Source organism: Mesocricetus auratus, unplaced genomic scaffold (assembly GCF_017639785.1).
Source record: "Mesocricetus auratus isolate SY011 unplaced genomic scaffold, BCM_Maur_2.0 Super-Scaffold_100007, whole genome shotgun sequence".
Lineage (NCBI taxonomy): Eukaryota > Metazoa > Chordata > Mammalia > Rodentia > Cricetidae > Mesocricetus > Mesocricetus auratus.
This window is the reverse complement of record NW_024429191.1, coordinates 48,447,331-48,462,426: the sequence shown is the minus strand read 5'-3', so window position 1 is coordinate 48,462,426 and position 15,096 is coordinate 48,447,331. Positions and strand designations below refer to the sequence as shown.

The 15,096-nt window shown below is 48.1% G+C and overlaps 1 protein-coding gene across 1 annotated transcript; it reads right to left on the bottom strand.

The window, feature by feature from the left end:
• Positions 1-2,941: 2,941 nt before the first annotated feature.
• Tp53 (tumor protein p53) lies at positions 2,942-14,800 on the bottom strand. The gene is given in 11 exon segments (NM_001281661.1): positions 2,942-3,760; positions 4,359-4,465; positions 5,691-5,764; positions 5,841-5,977; positions 6,172-6,281; positions 6,661-6,773; positions 6,855-7,038; positions 7,829-8,116; positions 8,212-8,233; positions 8,477-8,578; positions 14,695-14,800. Coding segments are annotated over 10 exon segments (1,191 nt in total). The 5' UTR covers positions 8,551-8,578; positions 14,695-14,800; the 3' UTR covers positions 2,942-3,678.
• Positions 14,801-15,096: the final 296 nt, after the last annotated feature.

Here is a 15,096-nt window from a genome sequence, read left to right as displayed (position 1 = left end):
ACTCACTTTGTAGACCAGGCTGGCCTCGAATTCACAGAGATCCGCCTGCCTCTGCCTCCCGAGTGCTGGGATTAAAGGCGTGCGCCACCAACGCCCGGCTAGGTTTCTTTGTTTTTTAAAAGATTTCGTTACTTGTTTTATTTGTATGCGTGTGTGTCTTTAGTTTGTGCATGTGTACCATGTGTGTGCAGGTGCCTTTGGAGAAGAGGTTGAATATCCTGGAGATACATATTTGTGAGCCACCTGGCATGGATGCTGGGAATAGAACCCTGGTCCTCTGGAAGAGCAGAATGTGCTTTCAACCACTGAGCCATTTCTCCAACCCCTAGGTTCCTTATTTTTTCTCTTAAATAATGAAGAAGGCACTAGCTGGGCAGCAGAGCGAGATCCAGTACAGGCTTCAAAGCTACACAGAGAAACCCTGTCTCAATAAACAAACAAATAAATAAATAAAGCACTTAGGGCTATGTATTTTCCCGAATATCTGAAACTCATTATGTAGATCAGGCTAGCTGGAACCTAGAGACCAGTCTGCCATGGCCCTAGATGTTCTGCAACTTTCACTGTAGACTAGGCTGGCCTCAAATTCAGAGGTCCAATATGCTTCTTAAATTTCTAAATACACACACACACACACACACACACACACACACACACACACACACACACACATACACGAACGCACTCTGGGAGGGGTGACACTTGTTTACAATCTCAGAACTCTGGAGGAGGCAGAGGCAGGAGGACCAGGAATTCAAGGCCATTCTATATTATATGGCAATTTGGAAGCTAGCTGTACTGCATGAGACCCTATCATCTCAAAACTAACAAAACAAAACAACAAAATCACAAAATCAAGCCTGGATAGGGGTTGGGGATTTAGCTCATGGCATAATTCATGCTTAAGTCCCAGGTCCAGTACCTCACCATTTGATCTAAAATGTTGTAAAGTAGGTTAGAGTTACAAGGTGATTGGATTTTAGACCTCAGTGGAATAAGGCCTTCGGTATTTACCTCCTGGCAGAGGTCATACCTGAACAGGGTCCCTATGAGTATCAACTACTAGATGATGGATGCAATCAAGGAAAATAGTGAATAGAACCAAGAGGTTAACAATTGACAAGAGCTGGTAAGAAACCCAGACCTCAGTCTTCTGTGTACAGATATCGGCTCTCAAAGAACAAAGTAGAGGTAAGATGGACCTTCCTTCTGATGATGCAGAGTACTGGACAAAATTAAGGGCAATGGAGGATAATGTGGACGGCAAGGGACTGTTACACACTGGTTTGGCTGAGTGTGTGGCCATGGCACCAATCCCTGCCCTTGGAATGGCTAAGTAAAGAGCAGGCGAATGCTGACGCCAGCCCGGGATACTTAGGTGTGGGGTGATAGTGCTGCAGCTTTCCTGTTTAGCAGAACTCTTTGGGAGAGCCTATTACCTCCCCACCCCACAAACTGTAACTGTGGAGATAACTCTTAGTTTGGCAATCATTTTACCTTTTTTATTTTTTTTCTTTGAGATAAGGGGCTTAATTTGTGACCTTTGAACACAGTTCTTTCAATTTAGTTATATCTTAGTAAAGCTGTGGAACAAAGTGAGAGAAAAATGGGGAATGGGTGGGAAGCCCTTGTGTCCTGTATACAAGAGGGAGAAGGACCGAGTTGAAAGATCTCAAGTTTGCCTGGTAGCTGGGGCCAATGGCCACATGAAGGGTCTGTGGATAGAAGCACTAACTAGTGAGCCCGGTGGGTGGTGGTGCAAGCCTTTAATTCCAGCACTTGGAGAGGTACAGACAGGTGGATCTTTGAATTCAAGGTCAGCCTAGTTTATAGAGCAAGTTCCGGGGCAGTCATGACTACAGAGAAACCCCACCTCAAGAAAACAAAGCTAACACCCTCGCAAAACCAACCAAAAGCCAAAATCAAGTTTTGGGTTGATTGATATCACACATACACACAAAATTAAAAGTGAAAAGGTGGGCCCTAGTTTGCTGTGAGAACATTTGGTACCCACTAATAAAAACGGTAGTCATGAAGTAGGAGGCTGCCCCTTCCAAGCTATATAGGACTCTTGGGCAGGCAAAGGACTCCCACTGACACTTCAAACCTGGCTGACAGGCAGAGGACAGTGGCCCCAAAGTTCCTCTGGATCTCAGTACCCCTTTCTCCATTACCAAGAGACAAGGCCAAGCCACGTGCTCACCAACTGGCTCTCCCTACTGGCATTGGCTCAGACAACAGCAGGCTATGGGGAGAGCTTGGCCTAGCCCCCCTCCCTGGGAGCCAGCAGCACTGAGGACAGGGTGGGTAAGAGGGTGTTGGGCTCCCCAACTCTGACTCTCCTCCTACCCCAAGAAGCCCTTTCAAAGGATTTCCTGGCAAAGTGCAAAGCTTCAATTCATTCAATTGCTTGGCCTGAGGCCCAGGATGTAGGGATGCTGGGAAGGCCCCAAACCTCACCTTAACTGCCCCCAGTTTCTTGGGACCCCAGCTGGCAGGCCTCCCAGTGGTCTCTTCATCCAGGAGCAGCCACCCCCTTCCCTGTGGAACCCAGGCACCCCAATCCTTCCCCAGAGAGCAGATGGCCACTCCAGGGGCTCAGGTTTGCTAAATCAGACATTTAAATCCCGTAATCCTCGGTGAGAGGCTGCCCAGAGGACAGCAGCTGCCCAACCCTAGAAGTAGGGGTGGGTGAAGACTGTGCCAGCCCTGGCAAGGGACAGTTGGTTCCCAAGTTATGAATGGAGTCACCCCTCTCCCTTGTTGTCATGCAGCCCACAGACTGACCCAGTCCCCAGCTTTGTTCCTCTTCTGGAACCCCAGAACTCCATCCCTGACTCCCAACACTGTCTGGATTCAGGTGGCGCCTCCCAAATTCATCCCTGTAAGGGGGGGGGAACCACCCAAGCAGCCTAGGCTGGTATCAACCCCTCAAAAAACATACAAGTGATAACAAAATTTTATTGTAAAATAAGAAATCGGTATATAAAAGGGGGCATGGTATAAAAAGAGAGGGGGGGATGGTAAATGCAGAAAGGCTAGAAAGGCTGGGCAGAGTTCAAAGAAACTGATCCCGAGTGCAGGGTGGAAAGAAAATGGGTCTTGGTGGTTATGGACCCCATGAGAGCCCAAGATAGAATCTTACAGGGTGTAGGGCGGGGTGAAATTTCATTTTAGGTGCCAGGGTCCAACAAGTGGCTGGATAGGATTTCGCTGGGCCAGCAGCAGCAGAGACCTGGTAACTACCACCCAACAGGGGCCAGGAACCAGCACTCACAGAGGGGACTGAGTCCAGGCCACAGGTAATAAAAGGTGTGGAAGGGACAAGCATCACAACAAACCCTGAGAAGCAGGTATGCCCATCTGCATTTTACAGATGTGGCTATTCAAGTCAGGAGAAAGTAAACTCAGATGGCTTTCTTAGAGAGTTGGGTGGGGCCTCACCACTGCACATGGCCAGTTGTAAATTCTAACACCACCTATTGAGAATTTTCTTCCTTTCCTCATGGTCAGAATCCTAAAAGCTGAGCTGGTGTCCTGGTGTATCCCACCACCCTCCCCAGATAACAGAGATGACAGATCTACCCAAGCTGGGGTTCAAGCACCCAAGTGACAAAATGGCAGGAAAGGAGGGGGGTGGGAGGTTGCTGATGGGGGACAGGAGGCAGAGGAAGGAGGTCAGTCCGAGTCAGGCCCCTCTCTCTTGATCATTAGTTTTTTAAGACGGGAGGCAGACTGGCCCTTCTTGGACTTCAGGTAGCTGTAGGAAGACAGGGGAGAGATGCTGTGATAGGAGCCAGCAGTTTGGGCTTTTCTCCTTGATCAAGTCTGGAAGGCTCTAGGATGAAGGCTGGAAAAAATGGGAATTTAAGATGGTCTCTACCATGGGTAGGTGTAGTCACAGAAAGGGTTGAAGTACTTCTAGGAATCAGTTTATCTCCCCTGACACCTCCATCACCTGAGACAGGGCTTGCTACGTAGCCCTAACTGGCCTGGAATTATATACAAGAAGCCTTCAAACAAACAAACAAACAAACAAACAAACAAACAAACATACATACATTCATTCATTTGAAGGCTTCAAACTTCCAATAATCTTCCTGCCTCTGCCTTCCTTACTGATAAGATTACAGGATTATGACATCACACCTTATAGTCCCTCATCCCATTTTATGAGCCTGAAGTGGAAGGTAAGAAGACCTCACAGGGCCCATTAGCACTTGGCAGGGCAGATTAACCTCAGAGCCCCAGAGTGTCACTCTCATCCAGCTGAATGGGCCTCCTGGCTTCTACCACAAGTCAGACCAGAAAGGTCAGGGTAAGGGCACCGCAGCCGGGAGCTGCCCCAGGTCACTCACCTGGAGTGAGCACCACTGTCCTCTGACGCCTTCAAAGCCTGTGCATCCTTCAGTTCCAAGGCCTCATTCAATTCTTGGAACATCTTGAAGCGTTCTTGACCACGGATCTGCAATGAGGGTGGAGGGGACAGTATTGGCCCAAGTCACAGAACCACTTGCGTGCTTTTAACAACTTTCTTTCTGAAAGCTGGTCCCCAACTTAAGGTGGCATGACTTACAATTTTTGGGGGGACTTTATGATGGTGCGAAAGGAACAGGCACTCAGTAGAAAGTGTGCATCAGATTTGGGTCTTTTCCAGTCAGCGACAACATAGTAGGGTGCTCTGCTGACGCTGACGGCAGACAGCAAGCCGCAGCTCTCGGCAGCGCGCGCTGACCACGAGGGGAAAGTCAATCTGGGAGGCGCACGGTGTTGCTGAGCTGCAGTCTGGTAGGTTAGGTGGGTGAAATGCACCACCCATGCCACCGGGAATCCAGGGCCTGGTGCGTGCGAGGCAAGTATTCTGAACCTGAGCTGTGCCCTCCAACCTGAACAAATGCCCTCTTCCTGATTACCTTTCCTTGCAAGCTCCAAATCTGCAGCCACTGTCCTCAGTTCTGAGGCTATGTGCCAACTATGTCTGGCTCTACAGGCATTTTTTTGTTTGTTTTGGTATTTCGAGACAGGGTTTCCCTGTGTAGCTTTGGAGCCTATCCTGGAACTCACCCTGTAGACCAGGCTGGTCTCAAACTCACAGAGATCCCCCCGCCTCTGCCTCCTGAGTGCTGGGACTAAAGGTGTGCGCCACCACCGCCCGGCTCTACATGCTTTTTTTTGTTTTTTTGTTTTTTTTTTTTTGGTTTTTCGAGACAGGGTTTCTCTGTGGCTTTGGAGGCTGTCCTGGAACTCACTTTGTAGACCAGGCTGGCCTCGAACTCACAGAGATCCGCCTGCCTTTGCCTCCAGAGTGTTGGGATTAAAGGTGTGCGCCACCAACGCCCGGCTTCTACATGCATTTTTGACATATGGTATTTTTAACTTATGGTGAGTTTGCTGGGATATGTTCCCATCTTAAGTAGATGAGCACCTGTATTATGGTCTAAGCTGGTTGTTCTCAAGTCAGGTACAACCAAAAGCAGCTGTCTCTGAGGCATGCACTGCCCACTGAGCCTGTGCTCTGAAGCTAATGCCAGGGCTAGAGACAACACAACTAAAAGACAAGTAGCGTTTTGTGTACTTAGAACTTTAACATGGCAATAATACTAGCTTAATACATGCAAGAAACATCAATAAAGGTAATAAATGGATACATCTTGTTTTCAATACATATGCAACTCGCCCAACCTTGGTACCTTAAGGGTGAAATATTCTCCGTCAAGTGTTTTTCTCTTTGGCTGGGGAGAGGAGCTTGTGTTGGTAGGCAATGCTGTGAAAAAGGAAAGAGAGTAAATTTGGGGTGAAGCTGAACCTCCTCCTCTGCCCTCTTTGTCTCACCTGCTTACCTCGTTTAGCACTCTTTGGGGGTAGTTCTGGGCAAGGTTCTCCCTTCTTTTGGAAATTTTTTTCCTCTGTACGACGGTCTCTCCCAGGGCAGGCACAAATACGAACCTCAAAGCTGTTCCGTCCCAGCAGGTTCCCACTACCCAGGGTGAGAGGAGGGAGAGCACGAGACAGTAAGAACTCTGGTCCTACTCCAAATGTGAGTAAACCAGAGACTTCATGTATGCAGGCGGAGCAAGAGCTAAAGGGTAGGCATGTGGCAGCGGGTGGGGCATGGACCAGAGACAGACTGGGGAGGAACACGCCAACAGGACACAGCAAGAGGCTGCCTACCTGGGGTCCTCCAGCGTGATGATGGTGAGGATAGGCCGCCGGTTCATGCCCCCCATGCAGGAACTATTACACATGTAGTTATAGTGGATGGTGGTACAGTCAGAGCCAACCTAAGGGAGGACACAGGACCTAGGTGAAGCCACTCCCAATCCCACCACAGGGAACCTGTAGTAAGGACACTGATGGTAACAGGACAGGACTCAGCCCCTCTACCTCCCACCTGAGTGGCCACCGACAACCCCTCCCAACTCTCTTCTCCCAGAGACCCTCTTGTTTAAGGTAAACTTCAGCCTGAACCCCTCCCAACTCTCTTCTCCCAGAGACCCTCTTCTTAAGGTAAACTTCAGCCTGAACACAGTAGTTCACACCTATAAGTCCAGTACTCAGGAGCCCGAGGCAAGAGAGTTGCTGCAAGTTCAACATCAGTCTGGGGTAGAGCAAATCAAACCCTGTCTTCAACCCAACCCAACCCAACCCAAAAGAACAGACCTCAGGTGGCTCATAGGGCACCACCACACTGTGCCGAAAAGTCTGCTTGTCATCCAGGTATTCGGCATGCATATTTCCTTCCACTCGGATAAGATGCTGAGGAGGAGCCAAACCTAAGAGCAATCAAGAACATCAACGGTTGGGGAGCCCCCAGGCAAGCATTTCTAATTGCGCAGTCAGTCCCGAGAGCTCACCATCGCCTTCGGAGGAGCGCTCGTGGTGGGGACAGCGTCTTACAACTTCCGTCATGTATTGTAACTTCTTGTAGATGGCCATGGCACGGACACGGGTGCCAGGTGGAGGTGTGGAGCTGACCCACAGCTGCACGGGGCATGTTTTCGCCAGCTGGCAGAACAGCTTATTGAGGGAAGGTGAGTACTGTAAGAGGAGACAGAATTGAAGGTCAGAGGGCACGACAACTGTGAACCAGGGTCAGAGTGGGAGCTGATGAAAAACCACGTCTGGATGCCAAGTATCACGGGAGAGGGCAGTCGGCAATGACAGGATTGGGGTCTACACACCAGTTGGTTTAGTTTCTTTTCCTTTCTTTTTTTCTTTTGTTTTTTTGAGACAGGGTTTCTCTATGCAGTCTTGGTTATCCTGGAACTCTCTCTGTAGACCAGGCTGTCCTTGAACTCAGAGGTCCGCCTGCTTCTGCCTCCCAAGTGCTGGGATTAAACATCTGCACTGGCTTCCTTTTTTTTTTCTCGAGAGGGAAAATCTTACTATGTAGCCAAGGATAGCCTTGAACTTTTGTTCCTTCTGTCTTAGGCTCTCCAGCGCTGAAGTTATAGGTGTGTGTCACCCTACTGGGCTCTATTTTTGTTTTTTTTTTTTGTGAGAGTTGGGCCTTGTTATGCTACCCAGGCTGGCCTTAAGCAATTCTGCCTCAACCTCCCAAAAAGCTGGGGCTACATCGTATGCCACTGTGCCTGGCTTTAGAAGATTATTTTCAAAAGCCAAGAAAGGAATGTGAGGAAAGAAAGTTCCACATCCCCCGGAGAGATGCACAGGACAGGAGAGAAGGATAAAAGGCAAAGGTCCAGGAGGAAATTAAACTCTGAGACATACACCAAAGTTCACGGGCTAAAGAGGAACCCCAAAATCTTGACAGAAAAAAACAGACGTTGAAAAGTCACATGAAAGTCAACACCTCGGGGCCACTGACCGTGCATGTGACAGATTTGGCCGTCCCCGAGTGCAGGAAGCCCAGACGGAAACCATAGTCGCCCTGGTAGGTTTTATAGGATGGGACAGAAGATGAGAGGGGCCAGGGAGTGGCTGGCGCAGAGGCCACCGGTGCAGGAGTCTCAGCTACAGGGTCCTCTGCTGCAGGAGCCGCCGGCGCTGCCGCAGCTGCCGACCCTTGGAGAGCTTCACCTGGGTCTTCTAGCCAGCCTGCAACATTCTCGGACAGGAACAGTTCTTCAATGGAATCAGAGGACGGCAAGGTGGACTGTGAAGGGGCCAAAAGAGACTCAGTGCTGTGCTTTTGGTCTCCCAGCAGAGCCACCCACCAGACCCTCAGTCCCTTCCCGCCCTGGTCCTTACCAGAACATTGTTTGGAGGAAGTCTGCAAAACAAGGCAAGAACAGAGTTAGCACTGTTGGTTTCCTTTTTTGTACACAGGATCTCACTGATGCCAGTCAAGGGTGATTCCAAACTTTGGATCCCCCTGCCTCCGCTTCCCAAATTCAGGGATTACAGACACCCAACTACTGTTTTTGCTTCTCACGGGCCTCTGCTATCGGACAGTGTCTGGTGGGGGAGGATGTATATGGGGGTACACCTCAGGGGCCCCATAAGATGCACTCACAGTTTCCACAGGTCTGAAAATGTCTCCTGACTCAGAGGGAGCTCGATGCTGAGGTCTGACTGTGGCTCCTCCATGGCAGCACTCAGGAAGTCAGCCAGGCTTCTGTGAGGAGAAAAGCAAGGACTGGGCATGAGACACCACTTCCGGGGGAGCAGGAATAAGGCAGCTGCTCTCTCTCCTCTGAGCTTGCCTGGCCTCTTAGCAGAGTCTCTAACCCTAACCACTCGGCTTCTCTCTGGACTCTAGCTAGCACTTCCCCGGTTCAATCCACGGCGGTTCCTTCTAGAAGAGCAGGGTTCCTGTTTCTATTCTCTCTATGGCTATGAGGTAGGCTCCTCCTCATCTTGTGGGCCATAGCTCCTCAGGAATGCTCAGTTGCACCGGCTGCTCTCCATCAAGCCATACCATTATATTCCTCATAGCATTAAGCTGTGTGGCACTTTCTCGTTACTATTGCCATTAGCCATGCTGCTATTATCTATTATCTCACTTCCCCCCAGACTGGCTTTCAAATGGCCCCCTAGGCTAGCCTTAAAAAACAGAAAAACTGGGGGGGGGGGGTTCGGGAGGGAGGGAGGGAATGGGAGAGGGACCTGGAACTGACTTGTGAAGCAACCTTGTTTCTTATCTAAATTTAAACTGGAAAATAAAATTTAAAAAAAAAACAGAAAAACTATGTCCTCATGTAAACATTTAGTTATTTGTTGTACGTGTACTTGTGTGTGTGCCAAGTCATGAGTGTGGAGATCGGATGACAACTGGCAGGATTTAGGTTTCCCCTTCCACAATGTGGGTTCTGGGGATTAAATTCAGGTGTCAGTCTCTTGGGATATCACACATTTCCTTCTCACAATAAACACAAACACTCTAGGACAATGGCTGTTAATATTGATTACTTCCTCTTTTTTTTTTGGTTTTACGAGACAGGGTTTCTCTGTTTTGGAGGCTGTCGGTCCAGCCTGGCCTCAACTCACAGAGATCCGCCTGCCTCTGCCTCCTGAGTGCTGGGATGAAAGGCATGTGCCACCAACGCCCAGCTAAGAGCTCAGCAATGTTAATATGACTGCCTCAATTGTTCTGTGAGCTAGTGGGGTGTCTGTGGCACTAACTGCTCCCCGTTAGTGCAAGTTCACCTTGCCTGGGAACTCTACGGTGTACATGTACTGTGGGATGCTTGCCCAACCTTAGTCTTCCTTGGAGATTGCTACATAGACATAGGAGGCCTCCCTGCTCTCTCACCCAGGTCATTAGTATCTCCTTAAAAAGAGCAGTTGCCACCTGGTGGTGGTGGCGGTCCACGCCTTTAGTCCCAGCACTCAGGAGGCAGAGGCAAGTGGATCTCTGTGAGTTTGAGGTCAGCCTGGTCTACAAAGTGAGTTCCAGGACAGTCAGGACTGTTACACAGAGAAACTGTTTTGAGAAACAAACAAAAAGAGCAGTTGCCAATATGGACTCCTTTGAGCAGGCACTTACTTATGAGAAGGTCAGGAAATTAAGATTTTATCAAGCCAAATGGTCAGGGAGGCTGGGTGCTTAAGGAAGAGGCCTGCTACTTTCCTGGGCTGGTCTCACTTGATCCTCTGAGCGCACTAGGCTATTAACAGATGGAGGAAGTGTTAAGGGGATGGGATCACTTATCCAGGATCAAGTGTACTGACACACACCTGTAACCCTGGTACTCAAGGCTGAGGCAGGAAGGCTGGAAGGACTCAAGGTTTGCCTATGGCAACCTTCCAACCTACCAAACCAAAGCAAACAAACTCCACCGCCAAATTTATCCCAACGTTTCATTCAGAGTTCAATATAAAAATCTTCTGGAGCTGGCAGTGTAGCTGGGTGGCAGAGTTCTTGCCTACTGTGTCCAAGGCCCTAGGTTCAACTCCCAGCACTGGAAAAAAAGGGTGGGAACATACTGTTGGTTCTAAAAAGTAACAAGGCAGAGTCTGGGATGGCTTAAAGCACACATCTCACTACTCAGCAAAACCACTTCGAGGTACACTTCCTAGAAGAGTTGACACGGACAGCGGGAGGCTTGCACCAAAAATACGCTGTCAGCATAATTCTGGACGTGGAGCTAGGAGAAATCACAATGGAATCCATTGGTGGGGAATGAACAAATAAAGCATGTCTTTGAAAAAAATGCTTCAGAAAACCTATTGGGTGAAAAGCACAATTTGCAGAAAATTCAAAATAGTTTATATAAATCAGAAAGAATATGGGTCTGTGACTGGAAAAGGCACTTGCTACCACGCCCAATTACCCCCAAAACCCGTACACACACACACACACACACACACACACCTCACACCCCAGTTGAATAATAATAAAAACAGACCATTATTTTTATTTACTTTTATTTTCTATTTGAGACAGTCTAAAATTCGCATCTGGTTTAGGTTTCTTTCCCCCCCTCCCCTTTTGTTTTTTTGGAGACAGGGTTTCTCTGTGGTTTTGGAGGCTGTCCTGGAACTAGCTCTTGTAGACCAGGCTGGTCTTGCACTTACAGAAATCTGCCTGCCTGCCTCTGCCTCCAGAGTGCTGGGGTTAAAGGTGTGTGCCACCAATGTCTGGCTCTCTTGTTTTTTGAAGACAGGGTTTCTCTGTTACCTTTGCTGTCCTAAAATTCACGTTGTTTATTTATTTTAATTTATTTTTATTTTCTGTGCATTTGTGTTTTGCCTGCATGTACGCCTATGCACAGGTGTTGGGTCCCCTAGAACTGGAGGTACAGACAGTTGTGAGCTGCCATGTGGGTGCTGGGAATCGAACCCAGGTCTTCTGGAAGAGGTGTCAGTACTTTTAACTGCTGAGCTATCTCTCCAGCCTCCCCCCACCCCAAATTCACTTTGTAGACCAGACTGAACTGGAACTCAAGAGAATCGCCTGCCTCTGCCTTCCAAGTGCTGGGATTAAAGTTGTGTACCACCACTGTCCAGCAAGAGAAGCAAAAATTCGCAAGACCTATGAAAGTCTCATTGAAGAGAGTTCATGAGACTATGGCTGATCACCAGAGAAGGTTTTTATCTTCATTAAACAAGAGGGTGGGAATAGAAAGAGGGAGTTTACACATTGTTTATGTAACTAAAATGTGGAAACAATGAAAAAATGTTAATTGTTTGGCAAATTTTCAAATAGCTGTGTAACCAACTCCCTTCTGCACCAAGACAAAGATGCTTGGTTCATTCCCTCAGCCAAAGACAAAAAACAAAACAAAACAAACAAAAAAAGCAACAAAACAAAGAACAAACCAAAACCAAATCAACACAATATAAAGGTTGTCTGCTGCTACCTTCCCTCCTAAAAGTTTACCAACCATGTTTAGGTCTCGAAGGAGTCAAAATTACTTTTGTCCCTTCCAATGTGACTTTCTCTAATGAATCATCACCACGGAATACATCAGCTTTGGAACTTATTCCACCCGGTCCCTTTCTCGAGGCAGTCTCACAGTGCAGCAGACTGGACTTAACTGCCAGAGGGCTGGGTGCTAGGCACTTAGTTTGCACTGAGGCTTGTTCCACATGGTGAATGTAACAAACACAGGACTAAAAAGTCCAGAGTGTAGTCAACCGCCATGTCTCTTGTTGAAGAGCTCACAGAACTTTAACGTGAGTGACAAAGATTACGTTTGATTCCAATATAGCAGTCCTTGGACAAATTACATTTGGTCAAGATGGATTGATTCATTCTATGTTTTTGTGGTTCTGGGGTTTAAACCCAGAGCTTCAGGTATGTTAGGTGAAATACTCTACCACATACACCACCCCACACACACAAGAAGGTCTCATCATGTGGCCCAGGGTGATTTTCTTTCCTTTTTTTTTTTTTTAGTTTTTCGAGACAGGGTTTCTCTGTGGTTTTGGAGGCTGTCCTGGAGCTCGCTTGGTAGTCCAGGCTGGTCTCGAACTCACAGAGATCTGCCTGCCTCTGCCTCCCAAGTGCTGGGATTAAAGGCGTGCACCACCACCGCCTGGCTTGTTTTTTGTTTTTGTTTTTGTTTTAAAAAACATGGTCTCGGTCTCACTGTATCGCTCAGGCTGATCTTGAACTCCCTGGTCAGACTCTGGTCTGGAACTTGAGATCCTCCAGCTTCCCGATTTCTCATGCTGCTAAATTGCTGCTGACATGTCATGCATTCCCATGTCTGTGCTGAGCATCAACACAATCAGCTCCTCTTTGTGAGATAGCGTCTCACGGCGTAGCCCCAGCAGTCCTGGAACTCACTATAGAGACCAGGCTGGCCTCAAACTCAGCTACCTGCCTGCCTGCCTGCCTCTGCCTCCCTCGTGCTGAGGATTAAATGTTAGCAGCACCCTGTGTAGCCTGGCCCCTTTTTTCTGTCAACACTATAAGTTATGTGAATAGCACTTATATTGCATGGCTATAAGCAAGGTACAGATGATGTAAGCATAGATTATAAGCATATACTACCCACCCTCCACTCCAATCCCCAGGCAACTAAACTATTCAGAGAAACTGAAGACCTTTGTGAATAAAGGATGCTCTCAAAGTTGTCTTTTTTTAAAAAGGCAAACAACATTTACATATATCTCCATTTGTAAACGGTGGGCAGGGCACCCTGTTTTGCTTTGATTGGGATCTTTTCAAAGCCAAGATTCTGATGCCCTGCCCAGTCAAGAGATTACAGGGGCTGTATGGCTATCTGCACAACAAACCAATCTCTGACAACTGGGATTGTCCGGTCTAATCTTCACTTCCTTGTGTTCCTTTCATGTCTAAAACTTTAAGGGTAGTCATTTGTATATTTCTCAGTAAACTTGAATTTCTAGTCTTTTGTTTGTTTTTCGAGACGATTTCTCTGTGGCTTTGGAGGCTGTCCTGGAACTCTGTAGATCCACCTGCCTCTGCCTCCCGAATGCTAGGATTAGAGGCGTTCGCCACCAACGCCCGGCGAATTTCTAGTCTTTGAGTTTACCTGAAGCCACGAAAAATTTTTTTCTTATCTATTTTTCACTTATTCTTCATACTAAAACCACTAAACCTTCAATGGAAAGAAAGAAATTTATTCCCCTTCCTAAGTGCTGTATGGAAATACTTTAACTAAAAAAAAAAAAAGGAAAAAACATGTACAATCTCTGGTGCTCAACAACAAACTGCAATACAATATGACCCGCTCTGCAGATTGAAGATGCAGGAGCAAGGAATACATAAATCCTGGCAGTCTTGCCACCTCCACTAGAAGACCCCAACCTCCACTGGTCGACTGCACTTAGGACCTCCGGGCGCCCCTGGTCAAGGCCCGCCCCTTCCGCTTTCAGGACGTGAGGAATGCGTTCTGCAAGGGAATGGCTCACCCCAAGACCGGATACTCGGTAATTTGTTTTTCCGGCACGAACAAACGACCTATCCCCACACTCGTTTAAATAAACACCTCCTCCTTTGCAAAAGTAATAACAAAGTAACCCAGGAAAAAGCGATGATCGAGGATAGCAGTTTCCTCCTCAAACAGCAGTTCCAGCCTGGAATCCATTTTTTTCCCCTTTCCTACTCCCCTCTTGTCGAGTGAGCGGTGAGCTGCTCCGAAAAAAGAAACCGGAAATGCTCCTGCAAGCGGCAGAAATGCAAACAATAACAGGGTCGGCGGGCCTTTCAGACCAGAGCCGGCCACAAATGCAAACACTTCTGACTACCGAGACTGACAGCTTTTCTTTGGATTTTCTTTGACTAACAGGGTTGGAGTGCGGCTGGAAAAAAAAATTACTCCAGGAACAAAGGTCCGGAAGTTGGGAGACCTTAGCAGCTAGGGCTTCCCGGATCACCCCGATTTAATTAAGGAATGGAGCCCGAGATTTCATTAGGATACTATGGGCTCTAAAGTCTTAAGCTGTGGATCTTGGAAAATCTCACATCACAGTGCTTTGTGCATGTTATTTCTGGGGCTTCCACCACCCAGCAGCGAGTCGATAAGCGTGTATAGAGGGTGGCGGAGAGAAAGCCGCCGTCTCAGTGGTCCCCAAATTCTTACGTACTTCTCAGGTGTTCGGCTGGCTGGTCCTAGCATCCCCATCATCTACATCATATTCAACATTGCATTCATGTTCATCTCGCCCGCCAAGTTTCCATTTCCCCCATCTCGCCCAACCTGCTGAGTCCCCCCACTGCCCCACCCCCCAAACCCCACGATTCTCTTTAGCCTCAAATTATGCGAACCGAGAGCCGGTGACTCAGAGAGGACTCATCGGGCTCACCCGATAACTTACCAGGTCTTCAGGGAAGCGTGTTACCCTGCTGGGAAGTAGGTTCCGGACCCGGATGCCAGGTGCCCCCTGATCCCAATAGCTACCTGCAGCCAGGATGGTAGACTCCTGAACAAAACTTTTTTTTTTTTTAGTCAGTAGAAGCACATGGGAGGGGAAAGTCCCTATCCCAGCATTCCTCGCGAGACTGCTGGCACAAAGCTGGATAGTCGCCATGACAAGTAAGGGCAAATCATTCTGTGGGTGGAGGGTAAGAAATGGAGGGGAGGGGCAGTTACACAGTCAGGATTCTTTCTGCGTTGTTGCTGTGCTTAACGAACGCTTTGTGAAAAGTACTCTAAGGTGGAGCTGTGAGGACAAAATTGGTGGAAACCGTTTCGGAAGAGCGCTGAACACTGCTGTTTC